Below are 19,347 nucleotides of genomic sequence, written 5' to 3' on the forward strand. Positions count from 1 at the left end.
CATCTTTGCAAAGCTGTAGAAAACTCTGCAAACTTTTAACGCCCATGTACTAGTGATTATGCCACTGGTAAAGGCTGGCTGTAGCGTAGACAAATGCAAACAACAGTTTTGATTTCAAGAGCTGCTGGATTTAAACTGATGCAAGCAACAGTCCATTAATTTTATTTGCGCGTCGAGTCGCATTAATGATGCGCCATCTGCGGCGCAGGAGACAAGTCTCGACACAGGGCGAACCGGGCTACTCTCTGAAGCTTGTTCTTCTGCGGTAGCTTCTTGTTCTGCTCCCTCTGCTCCCCCTCACTCCTGCAAGGAAAAAAGACACTGATCCAAAGAACACTCCTCCCCTCCTTCCTCCACAGAGACATTGCTTTCTCCCTCTTTAAACCATGATCTGGCTCCCAGCTTTCCTCGGCGCATGTTTCCCCTCTGAGCTTGCTCGTGTCATGACACAGTGCAGCGAAGGGTCGCAGTGGTCCCCTCTAACGCCACGGGAACCCCAAAGACGTGGGGTTTGAGTTTGGTTACATGAAATATGCCATGTTCGCAGGACTGCACGGTTCTTTTTCTGCTGCACTTTGTTTTGAGTTTGGCAGCTGGCCACGAAGGGCTCTCAGTCTCTGGCAGTCTCCTCTCCTTCTTTGCAGAACAAGGTCAGTGTGCTGTGGTGCAATTCTGTGCATGGCCCGACTAAGTGCATGACTAGAAGAATTTGTATCGTTAAGTGCATATCACAGTCAGTATGCACTAAAGGTAAAAGGTCTGTATTACCTGTGTTTAAACTCTGTTTTGTAGGTCAGTTGTCAGAGTCAGAACTGTCCATTGTCAACCCAGTGAAAACCGGCGCAGATGGAGGATTCATCTCCCACTCTTTGTCTCACCACTTTAATGGTGGGAGAATCAGGCGAGACTTACAGTCCCATCCTCAAGAGAAACAGGTTTACTACAAGGTCATCTTCAAGGGAAAAACCTTAATGTTCAATTTGACTGCAAACAATCACCTGGTTTCAAATGACTACATCCTGGAGAGCAGGAATGGCAGTGCCAACAGGACTGAGCATCGTCTTTCTGATGGAAATTCTTGCCACCTTCTTGGCACCGTGGAAGCGTCTGATGTGCGAGGAACTGCTGCCATCAGCACCTGCAGTGGGCTGGTAAGGTGTCACAGTGTTTTATAGCTGTAAAGGTAATTTTATTCTCACTCTCATTCATCAAATTGAGCTGGTGGATGCTTGTGTTTAAATCAACATGCTTTTATCATGATTTTTTTTAAATTACACCAGATAGCAGCTATCACTATGGGTAAACTGGTATGCGGTTTAGGCAACTCCTCCATCTGACAGTGCCCGTCTGTTAGTTTGCTCTTCAGAGACTTCCCGACACTGTTTGCTGAAGGACTGTGCTGCAGACCTTCTGACGACTGCTGCTTCTCAGACTGACATGAGACCCTTTCCGTCTTTCTTGTGGTTCAGATGTTTTTCGTTTTCTTTCACCCTCACTCATTCATAAATTTGCAATCATGGATTATCTGTTCCTTTAGAGACACTTTGCAAACGCAACAGGATGCAAGAAAGTTTCAGTAATAGATCTTGGCACATTCTTGTGCGTGAGTGAAGCAGTAAAGTTTGACAGATGGACAGATTTTTTTTTAACTTGGGCTATAGTGTTTCTGTTCAAATAAGCAGTTTAACTACAAAACAGAGAGGACACCTGGAAAAAAAATCAGAGTGATCCAATATATGAAGAAATATTTTTTTAAATACGACGTGAACAATTTGTGGTTCACTGATTTCCGAGAATTTTTAAGTTGTAATCCATCCATTCAGCACACAATCTTATTTCAAAATGCACTCTGGGGTTTTTGTTTACACAATATTACAACATTTTGAAAAGGCTAAAAAGTACGAGTATGTAGAAGAGGATGAACTTCCTGCCTTTGAAATGATAGGATGTGTCACTTTTAGTCACAAAGAATGTTTCAGTGTTCATGTTTGATTGTGTCACAGCAGGAATTCCACTCCTGCAGGGTCTTGCCTCCTGCCTCTGTGCTATGTGTGTGTGGGTTTCCCTGCATGTTTACACAGTTCATTTGTAACATGTGACTCAGGACGAGACCAGAATGACAGCCAACCTAGCAACATAATTTATATCTGACCCATTTCACAGCCGCTCATATAATCCTAGAAGGAAAAATGTGTTGCGTCACTCAAAAATCCACATATCTGCAGCCTAATGGCGTTCTGGGGATTTTCCTGCAACACAGAATTCCCCAGTTAGTCCCTTCACTCCAACCTATGAGGGAAACTGCTCTGATTTATTACACAGACTTTCTGTTCTGTGAAAGAAGGTTTATAGCTGCTAAACCCAAACAGAGACCACTAAACAGCTAGACTCAGCCAGACAGATGTGGGAGTGAAGCCCTACCAGCTGCTGCAGAGATTATTCACCCTCACGACACAAGTTGAAATGGACTACTTACAAATAGGAATTCAAAATAATTATTTGTTAATGTTGCATGAATAGGAAGCAAAAGGGATGGAGAAAAATGCTTTATATAATTAATAATAACACAGAGTTGGTTCAGTTAAATTGTTCAGCTCCTTCGTGTTTTGTTTTAGTAAAGATAATTTCTCTATAAATCTTCTCTGTAACAGTTAGCATTGTTGTTGTCTTTAAATTCAGAGCTGACTGAAGAAAACAATATAAAATCTTTAACTGTCTTCCATCTTCATTTGGTCGACCAACAACCCCAAAAAAAGAAAATTAAGTTATTTATATTGTCAGAATTTTAAAAGTTGGAAACAAAGGCAGTTTTCACTTTTTATAGTCATAATAAATGAGTTACAATTAAAATATTGACCAAACGTGACAAACTCCACCCATTACGCAGCAGACAATAGAGCAGTGTCATGATTCTTCGTTGTTGTAAGGCAACAGTGAAGCTGCTATTACATTAATACCTCCAACTGCAATTTTAACATCCTGCTTCTGGTTGCAAAAACAAGGGTACAGTTGCTCAAACAAATACACTTTTGCATTACACTGTGTCTTTACAGCATGCAGGTAACCCTTCACCTTTTCTATTTACTGCAAACGTGGAACCATGAAGTGGATAGCAAAAGGGTGGAAAATGCTTTCACTGTTCCTTTTATGTTTTTTATGGTAAAACCATTAATTTAGGTAAACCTAAAGCTTTCTCAGTGGAGACTTTTCTAATCCCTGAGGCCCAACGCGAAACAAGAATTTACAGGTTCAGACCTATTATACTGGTATTTTCCCCACTTAAATGCATGTTTGTTCCACCATGCACATGAAAAAATGGCAATAATCTTTTTGACCTCTCGGGAAGAAATGAGCTCGCACATAGAATCATCTTATGAATTAAAGAGAGAAGAGAAGTAAGTGTAGGGAAACATGCAACTACTGATAAAAAGCTAAGAATAAATGCACCTTTGTTTGCCAGTAAATTGTTGTGATTAATCATATTGCAGTAACAAGCACCGTTTGACCCCACCTTTCCTCGTGTCGCTCTAATCACTGCAGAGTCAACAGGCTATATAACAGAGACTTTATTTCAGACCTAGTTGGCCAGCACTCAGAAACCCACAGAAGCAGGGAACAGAAGAAAAGCAGTTCCATATGGCTGATGTATTTAGAGCACAGACCTGTGTTATGGTAACCTCTCCTGGCTTTGCCACCTCACACCCAAACAACATGCTTCCTCAGAGAAAGGGGATTATTGGTCAAGGGGGGCTAAAGGGGAAAGAGCTGGTCAAAGTGAAGACTGATATCCAGTTTAATGCTGTTGTCACAGAAATTCATAATTTCATTCTTCAACATTCTTCACTTTGTTAAAATGGGAAGCAAAGTCCTTGTTAGTATCCTTGCAAGTTTCCTTTGTTTGTTTAGCAGAGGCATCACAGAAGATCTGTACCTGGTCACAAGTAACATCATAACCATATGTATATGTATAAGCAACTGCAGACTGTGTTCCACAGTAGAACAGCATTTGGTATGCACATCAGACAGAGAAATGGTCTCAGTGTTTGGAAGGGCCTCCCTGTAGCATTCCTGCTTGGCTGATCTGTACTCCACCACCTGTCTGTTTCTGCTGGGACTGACTTGTGTTTTCCCACAGGAATACGTACAGGAGACTATGATAGAAAACATTACTAACAGAACTGCCCATCACATGCTTGATTTATTTTCATACAGTCTATGTTTTTCTTGCAGGAACACGATACAACTCCAAAAGCAAAGATGTGATGATATATTATTCCACTCACATAGTGTTTGCATGAGATACAGAGAAACAGTGAAATCAGCTGAGTGTTCTCTGCACAGGGCCTTCGGGAAGTCTTCCCAGCTGACTGTAGATATCATCGTGCATGCCTTGCAGATGAGGCCACTGCAGCTCTGAATAAGTCCTCTTTGACCTTTATCAAAATTGTTTTTAATTTGATATATATATAGGTAAAGTTTGTTTAGTACTTGCAAGACTGTAGCTTTTGGAATGACTGAAAAAAAACAGTCCCGAGCAGCTTGTTTCATAAATTCATTACAGCATATAGGGTAAAGTAATCTTTTCAAAGACTGAACTCCCTGAATCAAGCAATGAGATATTCAGTCAGTGACTTTTTTCTTTTTCTAAGAAACAGATGTGAAACTTGTCAGGATGACCCAGAAAGCTGAAACTACTACTACAGTAAACAGTGGGGTAGATCCCCAGAACCACAATCAGCCAAACCATAAATACTGCATGGCCTAATTTTTCACATCTGCCCTTGGCTGCTGAAACTATCTGAAAAAATCCAAGAATCATGTTCATGTTTTTAAAACTTTATTTATTTTTTTGTTCAGAGAGCCTCTCTCTTTGCTCAGCTGCACTGACGCAGACTCTCTTCTTTCCATTCGACTGTTGAAAGACTGTTGGTCGTATGTCTGTCAGTCTGTGTTTTGCCGGTTGGTTTAATGAAGGAGGGACAGGTTCATCCTGGATCAGTCTGGGCATGTTTGGACTTATCTTGATTAAAAAAATAAAAGCCCATACAAACACTCACAGAGTCACTTTAACTTAAACAACATTCCTCATGAATATGTTTATAAGCAGAAAAGTGAACAGAATTGCATTTTATGCCTGATTGCATGCATGTCCTGTATTTTTTCATTTGCATTTATGTGTGTGTTCACCAGTAGACCTCACTGAGCGGCAAGTGAAGAAGCCGCACCAGTAAGAACACGTATTGGCATACTTAGCAAGAAGTTGTTGTATTACTGCAGCAGCATAGAGAATGTGCCTGAGGGAAAGGCTGATATTCAGATCTGTTCACTAATGATAGCTTCCACTCACATGGAAATTACTCTGGAGCGACGTTTTTTAGCAGGTTTAAGGGGACGCCTATGCCTCAGCTTTGTGGTGTGGAAATTGTAGAAGCACTATACTTTTTGGTGATTTGTTGTCAGGCTTTTAAGTGGTTCAACACAATAGTATGCTTGATAGGCTTTTTGTTTCACTCACAGTCTGAGAATGCCTGACGTTAGACTTTAATCCACATTAAGTCTTTGGCATGATTTGGGGATAAAATCTGTGACTGAGTACAATACAATGATGATGATTGAGAGTGTAGATTTGCCCTAAAACCTAAGCTTGCTATACCCACACTTGTTGTGTGTTTTTACTGTACACATTTATTCCATCAATGTATTATTTTCCACAGAGAGGCTTCTTCGCCTTGGCAGAGGGACACTATTTTATAGAGCCTGTCCAGAAATCTTCTGATGATCCTGCTGGGAGTCGAGAGCCCCACATTATCTATCCAAGAGTTTCTACACAAAGTCAAAGAAAAAAACGAAGTCTTGAGTCCAAAAAGACGCCCAATCCCTGTGGAGTTCGAGGTGTGTATGTGAGTCCTGAATTAGTGTATGGCGTGTTTGTGAGTACTCTTCTGCTGGTGTTCAAGGATTTTTTTTTCCTCTGGCTGTGCTTGTGTCAAGAAAGATAAGCCACAAGTGTACTGCAAATAATGTCTTCAATTATTCACGCTTTAGATGCTCCAACTGACTCCATCCAGGTGGAGATGGAGAGGGAGGAATGGGAGAGGGAGCATCGGAGAGGGGAGGACCAGGGTCAATCGCGTTCACAGCGCTCAGTCAGTAGAGAGCGTTGGGTGGAGACCATGGTGGTGGCTGACTCCAAACTTATCCAATACCATGGCAGTGATAATGTGGAGTCCTACATCTTCACTATCATGAATATGGTGAAGGGTTTGAATGAACTTTTTTAGTTGATGTAAAGGTCTTTTAAAGCCTTTTACAATGAATTCTCTCGCTGTTGACAGGTGGCCGGAATCTTTCATGATGCTAGTATTGGGAATGCCATCCACATCATCTTGGTGCGCCTCATTTTGCTACATGGAGAGGAGGTACTCTTCATCTGAATGAAGTCTTTAAGAAACCTCAATGTGCTTTTATAACATTTGCTTTGGCAATTCTTACACTAAATGTGGAACAAGAAAAGCAGAAATGGATTTGTGAAAACTGAGCTCACTTTCCAGGTTAGTCTGAGATAAGGTGGACAAACTTCTACAAATTTGCATAGTTTTCTAATGTGTAATAACGAGCTCTGATGTCTTGTATATAATGTGTATGCCTTGGCTTACGGCCTTACCACACCCCAACACACCAGCAGGACCATGCCTTCTTAGTACTTGAGTGGAATACTAGGTGCTGTAAGTTTAGAGTGGATGAAGCTTAGATGTTAGAGCAGGTCATCTACTAATCGAAAGGTTGGTGGTTTGATCCCAGGCTGCTTGAGTCTGCACACCAAAAGGTCTTTGGGAAAGATACTGAACCCCAGTTGATCGCTGATGTGCGCATCATCGTGTGACTGTTAAACAGAAAGCACTTAGGTCGAAGGAATGTTGTATAAAGCAATTTAACTGTTTGTGAAGAAGAGTGCAGTATAAGAACAAGTCCATTTAATAACCACATTATTTGGAAAATGTGATTGAAAATTAATCAGTTCTGATGTCTCGCCCCTCCTCCTGACAACATCTGAAGCTCTAGGTTACCTTATATAGTACACACTGGGATCTGCAAGTATTGAAGAAAAATGTTATCAAGTTATTTGCTAACTGTTCTGTAGCTACAGTTTTAAAAAAAAAAGAACAACAAGTATGTGAAATTATTTGTTTGCGCTTGTTGCAGAAAGGGTTGAAAATTGTTCACCATGCAGACACCACCTTGGCTAGTTTCTGTGCTTGGCAGAAAAACCTAAACCCCCAGAGTGACACACACCCGGCTCATCATGATGTGGCTGTGCTGATTACCAGGCAGGTGGCAGATAACCCAGCATACATCGGCAACCTCAAAAGCTTAAATGAAATGTTTATACAGATGACATACAGATGACTTGTATGCGTCTCCCCCTATAGGAAAGACATCTGTGCTGGAATGAACCAGCCGTGCGAGACTCTGGGTCTGTCTCATCTGTCTGGGATGTGTCAACCCCACCGCAGCTGCAACATCAATGAGGATTCGGGTCTACCTGTTGCCTTTACAGTAGCTCATGAAATGGGCCACAGGTCAATATGTGTGTGTGAGAGAGTCTGGATTTGTAATGACTGTGAAATACTAGAATATTGTAACAAAGAAAGAGTCTGTAGTTCCTGTGTTCGGTTACTGTCTTCAATGTAGTGTCATAAAATCCCCTACCATTAGCTCACCAGCCTATTAGTGGACTGCTGGTGTGCAAATAATGACTAAGTTTCTAATAACCTGAAAGAAAAGGAAAGGATACCTGAGAGTCCTGTTGTATTGTGGGTGTAGATCATGTAATAGCACTAAAAGTGAAAGGACAGAGGTGTTGGGTTTCTTTTTAGCTTTAAAGTTTAATTCAAGTTTAGTTGAGTCCAAAGAATCATTTGTTCCATCAGAGGAGGCTTTAACTATAAAATGAGAGCTGTTCCACGTTCCATTTGTGGTTAATTTCTGGTCTTTTGTCATGTTCAACTTTGGTTAAGCACCGTTAATGTCAACAGCTCGACTGATGTCAAACCACACCATATAATGTAGAAGTTATGTGTATTTGTCTTCTCGTTATCTTGTTTGTGCAGTAATTTAAAGTGCTTTTCCACTTTGTACTGTCATGAAACTCTAGAGTAAGAGTTATATGTACACAAACAAAAGTAAGTCAAATATCTGTTGACCTATTTCAAATGTGGAAACAAATGTGTTACAGGACTCAGCACATTCACTCATTGTGATTGCTCCATTATGGCAGTGTGAGCCATACAGACCACTATCCTTGTAAAATACTTCTGTGTAATCACGTTATCATGAATATTAATGCAGCTTGTGTCTGAACACAGCTTTGGAATTCATCATGATGGCCAAGGGAACGACTGCGAGTTGGAGGGGAGACATCCGTTTATCATGTCCAGACAGCTGATGTATGACAGCTCGCCTCTCACTTGGTCTTCCTGCTCCAAAGAATACATCACACGTTTCCTTGAGTAAGCCTGAATCTGTACTTTTGTCTAAAGTGGGTTAGTTTTACATCTATTTGTCTTTGTTAAAAATGCATGAGATGTGTGTAATCTATGGGAATTTCCATGTACCTTTTTTCTCTCTCTCTCTCTCTCTCTCTCTTTTTTTTTTCTTGACAGCTGCACGGAGATTTAGCAGATATGCTAGTGCGGATTTGTGTTGAGGTTGTGAAATTGATCCAAAACACACATTGGGTGTGGTGTGTGATGGGGGGGAAAAACACAGGCTATTAAAACAAACATGCAGTAAACCATGGCTGCAATGGCAAGTTTAAAGTGAAGCAAAGAACTGAAGCAGGAAATTATGTAAATGACAGAAAAGTAAGAAGAGCCTAAAGCAACATTCAGAGGGTGGCAACCCCTGCACAAGTATCTGCAAAGCTGGTTTCACACGTTAACTCTGGACAGCTTAGGATGATCAGGACATAGCATTGTTGGGAATTGTTCTATTTATACAACACGACTTAAACACATATGTAATCCTGGAAAAACTTAGATGATGGTGCTGCTTCAATATAGTCTACACGAGATCAGTGCGATCAGTCACTACAGGGACTTAGTGTTAGGGAGTAAGCGCAGTAAAAATCATTACATTTCCAGTTTATCTGGGCCAGACATCTACATCCTTACATGAAGATAAACTGGTAAGAAATTTCACATCTACAGAAGTGCAAACATATATGATCAATCGATTAAAAATATATTTGTTCACAACACTTTAAAAGTCCTTTTTTAAATCTAAAATCCTTCTTCTCATAAACAAGGTCCTGAATAATCAAGTCCCATCTTATCTTAAAGACCTCATAGTATGATATCACCCTAATAGAGAAATTGGCACCGAGACTGCTGGCTTACTTTTGGTTCCTAGGATATTTAAGAGTGATGTAGGAGGCAGAGCCTTTAGCTTTCAGGCCCCCTTTCCATCGAACCAGCTCCCAATTTGGATTCAGGAGATAGATTCCCTTCTTTCTTTTTAAATTAAGCTTAAAATATTGTTTTTTGTCCCTGAACCCTCTCTTAGGTGTACTGCAACAGGCCTAGGCTGCTAGGCCTAGGCCTCCCTCATTCACTCCCTTAATCATTAGTTATTATTAGTTATTAATCTCTGCCTCTCTTGCACAATGCTTCTTGTGTCCAATCTCACCCCCTCACGCCAAGCCAGTCATGCCAAATGGCTGCTCCTCCCCAAGCCAGGGTCTGACAGAAGTTTCTTTCTGTTAAAATGGAATTTTTCCTTCCCACAATTCCCAAGTATTTGCTCATGGGGGTTCGTCTAATTTTTTAGGTTTTCTTTGTATTATTGTGGGGTCTTTACTTTACAATATAAAGCGCCTTAGAGCAACTGTTCTTGTGATTTAGCCAGTTACCACAAAGTCGAGGTCAGAGCTCATATATGTGAACTGGATTATTTTTGCTGTTATAATTTTTGCCTTTTTAAGTAGTTTTCCCAGGTTCTAGTCTATTTAAGTGTTAATGTCTAGGTCTCTTTGCTTGAGTTTGAGCATTCAGATTTTCTCCTTTGACTCCCAACCACCATACCCTGTGATAAACAAATATCATATCTTTGTTTATCTGCCTTAGTCGTGGTTGGGGTTTCTGTCTGGATGACCGTCCTTCAAAGAGGGACTTAACCACGCCCCTGGCACGCCTCGGTGTACGCTACACCACACATCACCAGTGCCAGCTCCAGTATGGACCAAATGCTACCTTCTGCACTGAGGTTGATGTGAGTATTGCACAAGCACAGAAAAGTAAATCTTGTAGAAAACACTTTCTTCGCTTTCTTATTGTTTTGGGGTTATGTTTCTTTCAGAATGTTTGCCAGATTCTTTGGTGTTCAGTAAATGGTTCCTGCCGCTCTAAACTGGACTCACCTATAGATGGTACTCGCTGTGGACCAGAAAAGGTGAATTGTGATAGTCTAGGTTTTGTTTCCTTGTGTAAACAGACGGGTACCAGCAGCATCAAGAAGGTGGTACTGTCACAGAGACATCAGCATTGTCTTATTCCAGCTGAAGTGGTATTTAACTTATATCACTATTCTGTATTCTAATCCAGTGGTGTATCTCCGGAGAGTGTGTGATTGTGGGTAAACTCCCAGAGACAGTGAATGGAGGCTGGGGACAGTGGAGTACCTGGTCTTACTGCTCCAGGACCTGTGGTATTGGAGTTCAGTCATCAGAGAGGGAATGTAACAACCCCAAGTAAGAAATGAGTCTAACACCCATTTGAAATAGTTTTCACACTGTATGGCTATAGAATTGTTTTTTTGTTTTTTGTTTTGCAGTTCACAGGTTTAATGTCATCTGCCCCCAAAATACTGACATCATGTTGATTTTTTTTAACTGGTTCGTTCAAGTGTGGTGCTCTTTTCCACAGGCCAGAATTTGGGGGCAAGTACTGTACCGGTGAAAGAAAGCGTTACCGGACCTGTAACACAAAGCCCTGTACAAATAATATACCAACTTTTCGAGAGATGCTGTGCAGTGAGTTTGACACTGTGCCTTACCACAATGAGCTCTACCAGTGGATCCCTGTGGCAAACCCATGTAAGTACTCACAGCCTTAAATATGCAAGAAGCTTTATTTTTCAACATGCCAGTGATCACAAACACTGTCAGTGCATTAAAAGCAAACCTGAATAGCAGATCACACAATAGAACACTGTCAGTCTCACAGTACAGTTCTGTATATTTTTACTAAAATTAAACTTCTTTTTTTGTGGGACCACACAACAAAATTGAGACCCACGGATATAAAGTGGAAGATTAGTAGATGTAATTGTATGTGTCAAACAAAAGGGGGCAGCATTTGTATTTAAAAGTCCACACTGATGCAGCTGCCGACTACATTACAGCTCAGCAGGGGCACAAAACTGTAACTCACTTCCTGTCTGATGTATTTTTGTTTTTCTTTTCTTCTTTTGCGTTCATATCGCTTTTATTATTGTCAATCACTATATCTTGAAAATAACAGAACAGAATTATTTTCCCTTTTTAGCTCTTTAAAAATATATAACAAAATACGCTCACGTCTTAAGTGAGAAGCATGACTCATAACTGGCTCAAATAGACATTTTAGCAATTTGACAACATTATCAATTTGTTTCATCTCACCGTTATTCTCAGTAAATCCCTGCGAGCTTCACTGTCGACCAGTCAGCCAGTACTTTTCTGAGAGGATGTTTGACACCGTGACAGACGGAACACCGTGCTTCATGAACAACAAGTCCAGAAACATCTGCATAAACGGCGTGTGCAAGGTAGTGTGGCTGGGTAAGAGACAAATAGAGACTGGGGAGGGCTGTAGTGAAGCAGGCTGATACACTGCAGAGTTACTAAAATGTTAAAAAGGGATACTTTATGGAAAAAAACTTGAATTGTTATGTTTTTGTTTTATTTTAATGTGTTGTGTGTCTTTGGTTTCTAGGAGGTCGGCTGCGACTATGGCATCGACTCAAACGCAGTGGAGGATCGTTGTGGAGTCTGTTTGGGCGACGGCACAAGCTGTGAGACAGTTTATAAGTCATTTGATGAAGAAGGAGGCTTTGGTGAGTGCAACACAAGGAGTATTTTCAACAGCTGGAAACAAATTAAATTATCTCAACATAAGACATCATGCCATTACAAAATTGTGTTGTAACGCAAAACAGACAACCTATTAATGAGGAAAGCTTTGATGTACCAACTAGAAGAGTGTGAAAACACAGAGAATTCAAACATGTCTACAGGCACAAAGTCATTCGAGGACAGTTCATTCCCATTACACCATTGTGTTGTTTCTTTGTTGTCATGGCAGCCATCTTGTCCACATGGTGCAGCTTGTTTGTCCTGCTGTACTTGGCTGCTGTTATGTTATGGTGTGTGCGTGCATGCATGTGTAGCTACAGGCCCGTGTTTGCATTTGCCTAAAGATTCGCATCTTGTGCTGCTTTTACTGCCCTCGGAAAAGTATAACTCACCTGCCAAATCAACATGCCGCCAAGACAGATTCATAGAAAAGAGGCTTTAAAACAATAAGAATTCTCTCCTTTCTCTCCTCTCGCTCTCTTTCTGTATGTGTTTGCCCTGCAATGCATCCTTTCCAGATAACCAGCCCAGATGTGTGAGACTTCAAAAGACTTAGACCAAGGCCAAACCTCCCCCTCCTTTCACAAACACACACCTTCCCACAAACATCATTAAACTCCAGAGACCCACTCACTGCTGTTTTCGTCCTCCCCCATCCCGCCCCCCCATCTACACAATAAAAAACAGAGACAGGGCAGTGCCCCCCACGCTGAATGCACACACGTACAGTCACAGACATATGCACACACACACACACACACACATGCCAACCACCCCCACAGACGTATCCCACCCTCTATTAAAGATCAGAGAGAAACTGTCTGGTAGTCTGGATGTGAGTGTGGCAGCAGCCATGGTGGGCCATCCATTACTCTGCTGTGACTCTGACTTCCCTCCTGAATCTCCCAGGGTACGTGGATGTGGGTGTAATACCTGAGGGGGCACGGGACATCCTGATAAAGGAAGTGGTGGAGGCAGGAAACTTCCTGGCTCTGAGAAGCGTGGGGTCAGACGAGTACTTTCTCAACGGCAACTATATCATCCAGTGGAATGGGGAGTATGAGGCCGGCGGGACGACGTTCTTCTACGAGCGCAGTGGGAACATGGAGAATCTCACCGCTCCTGGACCCACCAAGCAGCTAGTCATGCTTCAGGTAGGTCGTCATATTACAGAGGTGAAACATTTTTGATATGTGTAGAAGCTATTAGAGAAGTAAATAAAGTTCCCTGCACTTTATTGTACCCCATACAATTAAATATCTCTGGGCACTTAAAAGCATAAGACAAGGAGTACAATATAATATTGATGAGATGGTCTCCTTGGAAAGGTACTCATAGTTCATGTGGTTGTTCAGTTGCTGTTTCAGGAGAAGAATCCAGGTATAAAGTACGAGTACACCATTAAGAAGACCAAAGAGACAGAAAATGAGATCCATGAGCCTATTTACAGATGGAGACACGGAGCGTGGACAGACTGCAGCACCACCTGCGGCTTAGGTCTGAGTCACATTTCAGTAAAACAATTTTCTTTCTTTATTCTCTCATACCTAGTAGGATAATTTAAGGATTTTTGATAGGATCATGATATTCTTTCTGGATTTTTGTCCTTTCTTAGGTGAGCAACACCAGCCTGTGCGCTGTTTTGAAGTGGATGTGGGCGTAGTGGATGAGTCTCTGTGTGACCCAGACAGCCGTCCAGAAGATAGACACAGGAAGTGCAAGAATATGGATTGTCCTGCAAGGTCTTAATATTTTATATTTTTTAGCCTTTTTTTGTCGCGGTCTGTACTATTATGTCCAAAAGAATTGCTTGAAACTTAAATATTTCCATTTATTTTTATTAACTTTCATTTAAAACCTTATCCTTACAGCTTTGGTTTGCAATTAACCTGCCCTGTTGCACTGTGCTTGATTATACTAATTAAAAACAGTGAAAATAAAGGATTTTTATCACAGATAAAAATTCTCTTTGTCGGTTTGAAATCTCAATAATTTGTTTTAATGGCTAAAATGTGTTTGCATCAAAAGAAGTTCAAATTTATAGTTTTGTTTGCTTTAATCGCATCAAAGAGTTCATCAAAAAAAAAGAAAAACGAGTTCCTATAAATCACCAGTTGTGGACAACATTTTATTTAGCCAAGTTTGCTATTTTAAAAGTTTAGCTTATTTGGTTAAATAACAAAGAACTAAATTCAAAAAATGCACTTCTTTGGTTTTGGCACTGAAATGCAGGTATTGAGAATACTATAAAGCATTTTGTAAGCTACAGCTCTGTTCGCTGTGTGAGAAAGATAACAACATTGTCGCTTGCCTTGCATTCCCCATTTATTTATTTGTTGCCAGTGGTCTCTTTATTCACCTTCTTTTCCTGTCTAACTCCTTGCCCTCAGGTGGTGGGTTGGGGGTTGGCAGCAGTGTACAGCCACCTGTGGCTCAGATGGACTGAGGAAACGAACGGTTCTCTGTGTCCGCACAGTGTTGGGAGAAGAAAGAGTGCTCCACCCTGTGGAATGCAAGCATCTCCTAAAACCAAAGCCTGTGGTGCCGTGCAACAGAGACGTACCCTGTGGACAGGAGTGGCTAGTTGGCAACTGGGAAGAAGTAAGCCTTTTTCTATGAATTTTATTTGCTTTTGACTTGAATCTTAAAGATCACAGACTTTCATAGCATAAGGTAAAACCTTTCTTTATTTGTAAGGTAATGTCTTCTTTGTGTTCGTTTCTTCTTTGCAGTGCCCTGTCACATGTGGAGGAGGTGTTCGCTCCCGCCTAGTCACCTGTGCACTGGCACCCACAAAGACCTGTGACCCCTCGACTAAACCTAGGGCCAGATCACTGTGTGGCTTGCAAAACTGCCCAAACTCAAGTCTTCGTAGACGATTTGGGCCTGCATCTAAATACCGCCGCATAAACATCACTAAACCTCACTCCACTAAGCATCCTGGTTCTCCTTCATGGAATCCCATGACCACCCCGGCCACTGCTGCACCTACAACTGCTATCACTAGAACCAACAAGCAAATTACAACTACCATTTCTACCACCATCTCCCTTTCAACTCCTGAAATAATAAATCCAGATGATCATGACTTTAACAGCATGATGAGGAAAAATGAGGGTGAGAGAAGGAAAGTTTTCCCAGTTAAATCCAAATCTGCTGAAAAGGATGGGAAAGCAGATGAAAAAAAGGTAGACGAGGTAGAGGAAGAAGAGGAGGGTAGCACTCCAAATGTGCTGCTCTTCACCCCAGGATATGATTATGTTGTTGATCCGATGACCGAGGAGGACAGGATTATTGATCTAGATGTTTTTACCACAGCTTCACCACTGAAAAATCCTGTTAAATCAACCACAACAGTATCACACTCACTCATCACACCCACTCTCCAATTGAGTCCACTCACTGTGCACATAACCAGGGCGCCGACCACATCTGCATACTCCACCCCACACACCAGTACTGAAACGTGGGCAAAAACCACTCACTTTTTATCTGACCCCCACACCACCTCACATGTTAATCCCCCCTGGACACACCGGGTTGCGCTGACCACTCCCATGTACAAGTATCACTCAGTCACATCAAAAACTGGTTATCACGCAAGGAAAGCGCCTTCTACAACAGCAAGCAAACAATCCACTATGACAGCATTACCACAGCCCACATTAAAGACGAATAAAATGAAGAAGCTTGCTGTGACACCCAAAAAAACCACCACTGCCACTCGTGCTAAAAAGCCTACATCCAGGGACAAAGGTAGTCGGTCTAAGAGCCAAAAGCAGCGATCCGGACATCATAAGAGCAGCTCAGGAAGTGACCAAAGCAACTTGATGGCCATAGAGCCTGTCGATGTGGATGTATTCTGGGTTGTAGGAAACTGGAGTGAGGTACTTTATCAGGATGCTATCCTACTCTCTAACTACAGGCTTGACATTAATGGTAACGTCTGAAATGTTTTTAATCAGAAATTTCTCCTCCTCAGTGTTCAACAACATGCGGGATCGGAGCAGTGTGGAGGACAGTCAAGTGCAGCTCCCAGAACGACGAGGACTGTGCCAACGTGAAGAGACCTGAGCCTGCTCGTACCTGTCACCTGCAGCCCTGCGCCACCTGGCAAAGTAGCAGCTGGAGCAAGGTAACGTTAGATTTCCTCCAGTCACTGAATCTGATAATTGCACTTCTTACTTATTAAATATGCTTAATACTTAATTGTACTTACACTCATTGTCTATTACTTTTCCAAATGAAGTTGGTTCATTCAGACCCGACTTTTTTTTTTCTTGCCATTTGTTTATGAGTCGGTTATTGTTTATAATTTTCTCCAAAGTGTCCGGATGATTGCGCGGTGGTGGGAAGGAGGTACCGTGATGTCCAATGTGTTGATTCCCAGACTAAACGTCCTCTCAGACCCTTCCACTGTCAAGCAGTGTCCAGCAGACCCCTTAGCACCTTGATTTGCCCCCACAAGCCCTGTATGAGCTGGAGTGCATCACCATGGGGACCGGTAGGAAAAGCATCCACTCACATCTCTATATATGAGACATTTGTAATCATGTTTATTAAAAAAATAATATTTTTTTTGTCTTTTCATCTCCAGTTGTGACTATAGTTTGGACTTTACCTGCCTTGGCTTTTTAGATTTTTTCCCCCTTAAATTCAACAATGTTTTGGAGCCTTGTGAGCGTGATTCTTTAATCTTGAAAATTATCATCACTGTTTCTAAAGCTGCCCATTTTTATTTATTTAATTATGTATTTTCAGATTTTGGTACCATTTCTACTATTTTCATCACAAGCCACAGTTATTTCTGTTCTACTGGAAGATGTGGCCTGAACTGTTTGACACTGAGGATTTTTTTTTGCCACATGGTGTCTCTTGTGTTACCGTTACAGATACAGTTAGAAGAGACTTTATTACAATCTTAGAAAAAGAAAATTCACCCTTTTGAATGCTTTTGTCTTTCTCAGTGTTCTGCCAGCTGTGATGAAGGTGTCAGAGAGCGCCTGGTGTATTGCCCTGAGCCTCATCGCTGTAGCAACACACTCAGGCCAAACAGTACTGAGCCGTGCAGTTTAAAACAGTGTACTTGGTGGAAGACTGGGGACTGGGAAAAGGTCAGCTATACTTTACACATTTAATGAATCTTTAAATGTTTCTGTGCAATATAAATTTATATTAATTAGGTTTAAAACAGAAGTAAACTAAACTATAATTTTATATATTTTTTGGTGTGAATTTGCAGTGCTCTGTGAGTTGTGGTGGAGGCCAGCAACAGCGTGCTGTCAACTGTGTAAGCAAAAAGGATTTGGCTGTAATGCCAAACAGCCTCTGTGAGAAGATTTCCAAACCAGAAACACTCAGGAAGTGCAATATGCAGGAATGCAAGACAAACAAAGGTTTGTATGCCAAAATAAATTATTTGGATGAAGATTAGCAAAGCAGATTACCTGTTAAAACATGAATGCAGTTTCCATTACGTTTTGTTTCTTGAGTGAGTGAGGGAGGTGTTTTGGTCAAAATCACTTAAATTTGATATCTATATGGCTTTAAAGTGTTTGCTCTAAGGTTGTGTTCCTTGTTATGCAGGTCCACTTTGCAAGAAAGACACCATGTCCTCTCGCTTCTGTGACAAGCTGAAGCGATTGGGTCGCTGCTCTCTCAGGTCGGTCCAGAAACAGTGTTGTATCACCTGTGGTTCTGGCTAACTACAACACTTACTGTATCCTTCTGAAATACTGGTATAAAGCCATGTCATCCACAATCTAGGAGACCAAAGTATTAATGACCACATCAACAAGCTCCTCTTAATCAACACAAACAAACAAGGATTTCTTTTTTCCCACCAATTTGGGGTTTTGTATTTTATTTTATTTTATTTTTTCTTGAAATATCAGAAAGGAAACAAACCAAAGCACTGATGGTACACATTTGGACTGTTGGAGATGTTCAGTGTTAGAAGAAATGCTTGAGCTATACAATTTGAAATATTTTCTTGGTAAATTTAAATGATATTTGAGAAGCACAATTCAAGAGTTATAAAATCTCACCACGTAGTGTCATAAATTAGGTTATAAATTAAGACAAACTATGGACATTTCTTCTTTCTTAGTCCTTCGGAAAATATCTTTTTGTACTAAAGGTGCTTTTATAGGCGATGTGCTGATGATTAACAGCACATGTTACTATTCTTTTATGTCTTTCTGAGATAAATGGTAAATACAGAATGTAAATAAAGATGTTCTAATACTGATAATCTCAGGCCATTTTCACACATGAACTCGAGTGCAGTCATTGTCTGAAGTTATCCGAGACAATGACCTGCAGTACTCATACACGGGCTTAATTGGTAATCGTATGGACTTTGTGCTGTGGAGCTGGTGGAGCAAAGACACTTTAATGTCTTTTAATTTGAATTTGCTGTCACACAACTCCCATGGGTAATTCCTAGAAAAGTTCAGGGCTGCAGTTCAGTTCATGCGTGAAAACGGTTTAAGTCGATTTATACTTTTTATGAATGAATTTCTTTTTTTCTTTAAAAAAAATGCTTGAACATGTGTTTATGTTCTGAGCTGGCACTGGATGTTTACATTATCATTGGTATATGTTCCTGCTTTTAGTCATTGTTGTTACAATTTTAAAGGATAATTAAATCAGCTGCAGAATCTGCACAATCCTGCAGTTAAACCTGTGGTGCTTCTCCTCTGGTGTGAGATTTACCAATGAGAAAGAGGTGTTGCAGGTCATCCCTCTCAGGTCACTCTAAAGTTGGCCACTGTGTTTAATGTGATGTTGTACAGGCATTATCATTGTCACGCCCTGGGTATGTCACCCTGACTGATTTGTCCTTCTCATGGCTCCATCAATAAATGTGACGATAAAAGACAATTGTGCTGAACATCCATTTGTAAATTTACACCTACACTGTTGCTTGAATACCACAAGTATAAATAACAATCCAGCCTTCAATAACCTTCTTTCCATAAGTGACTTCTACTTTGGGACCTTTTGCGTCGACAAGGTCATTCTCACCTGAAAGTGCCGCATGCTTATGAATGTGTAACACCTGAATCAGCAGCACCAAGCTCTGTTTCAGGGATTGGGTTCAGCTGGCCCAGATTTATCAGGCTCCTCTGTGCCGGATAACTTGACACGAATGGACTTTGCCCTGCTACACGCACCCTGCGGCTGTCATTCAAGCCAGAGACCAAAAGTTAGTCAGCAGTAATGGAAGGAGT

The 19,347-nt window shown here is 41.1% G+C and overlaps 1 protein-coding gene across 1 annotated transcript; it reads left to right on the forward strand.

Moving 5' to 3' along the window:
* The first annotated feature begins 379 nt into the window (after nt 1-379).
* On the forward strand, nt 380-19,146 carry LOC146697306 (A disintegrin and metalloproteinase with thrombospondin motifs 12-like). Its single transcript, XM_085475980.1, has 24 exons — nt 380-650; nt 793-1,151; nt 5,715-5,892; nt 6,046-6,254; nt 6,336-6,419; nt 7,204-7,328; nt 7,431-7,580; nt 8,367-8,510; nt 10,125-10,269; nt 10,357-10,449; nt 10,602-10,747; nt 10,923-11,092; nt 11,672-11,805; nt 11,973-12,093; nt 13,022-13,266; nt 13,468-13,609; nt 13,728-13,854; nt 14,503-14,713; nt 14,845-15,999; nt 16,095-16,247; nt 16,440-16,616; nt 17,080-17,226; nt 17,355-17,508; nt 17,699-19,146. Exons 1-24 carry the CDS (start codon nt 533-535, stop codon nt 17,815-17,817), a joined length of 4,806 nt encoding a protein of 1,601 aa, XP_085332106.1. The 5' UTR covers nt 380-532; the 3' UTR covers nt 17,818-19,146.
* The last annotated feature ends 201 nt before the right edge of the window (nt 19,147-19,347 follow it).

Source organism: Copadichromis virginalis, linkage group LG12 (assembly GCF_057382275.1).
Source record: "Copadichromis virginalis isolate Kocher_CV1m ecotype Utaka linkage group LG12, C_Virginalis_male_GT1.1, whole genome shotgun sequence".
NCBI classification, from domain to species: domain Eukaryota; kingdom Metazoa; phylum Chordata; class Actinopteri; order Cichliformes; family Cichlidae; genus Copadichromis; species Copadichromis virginalis.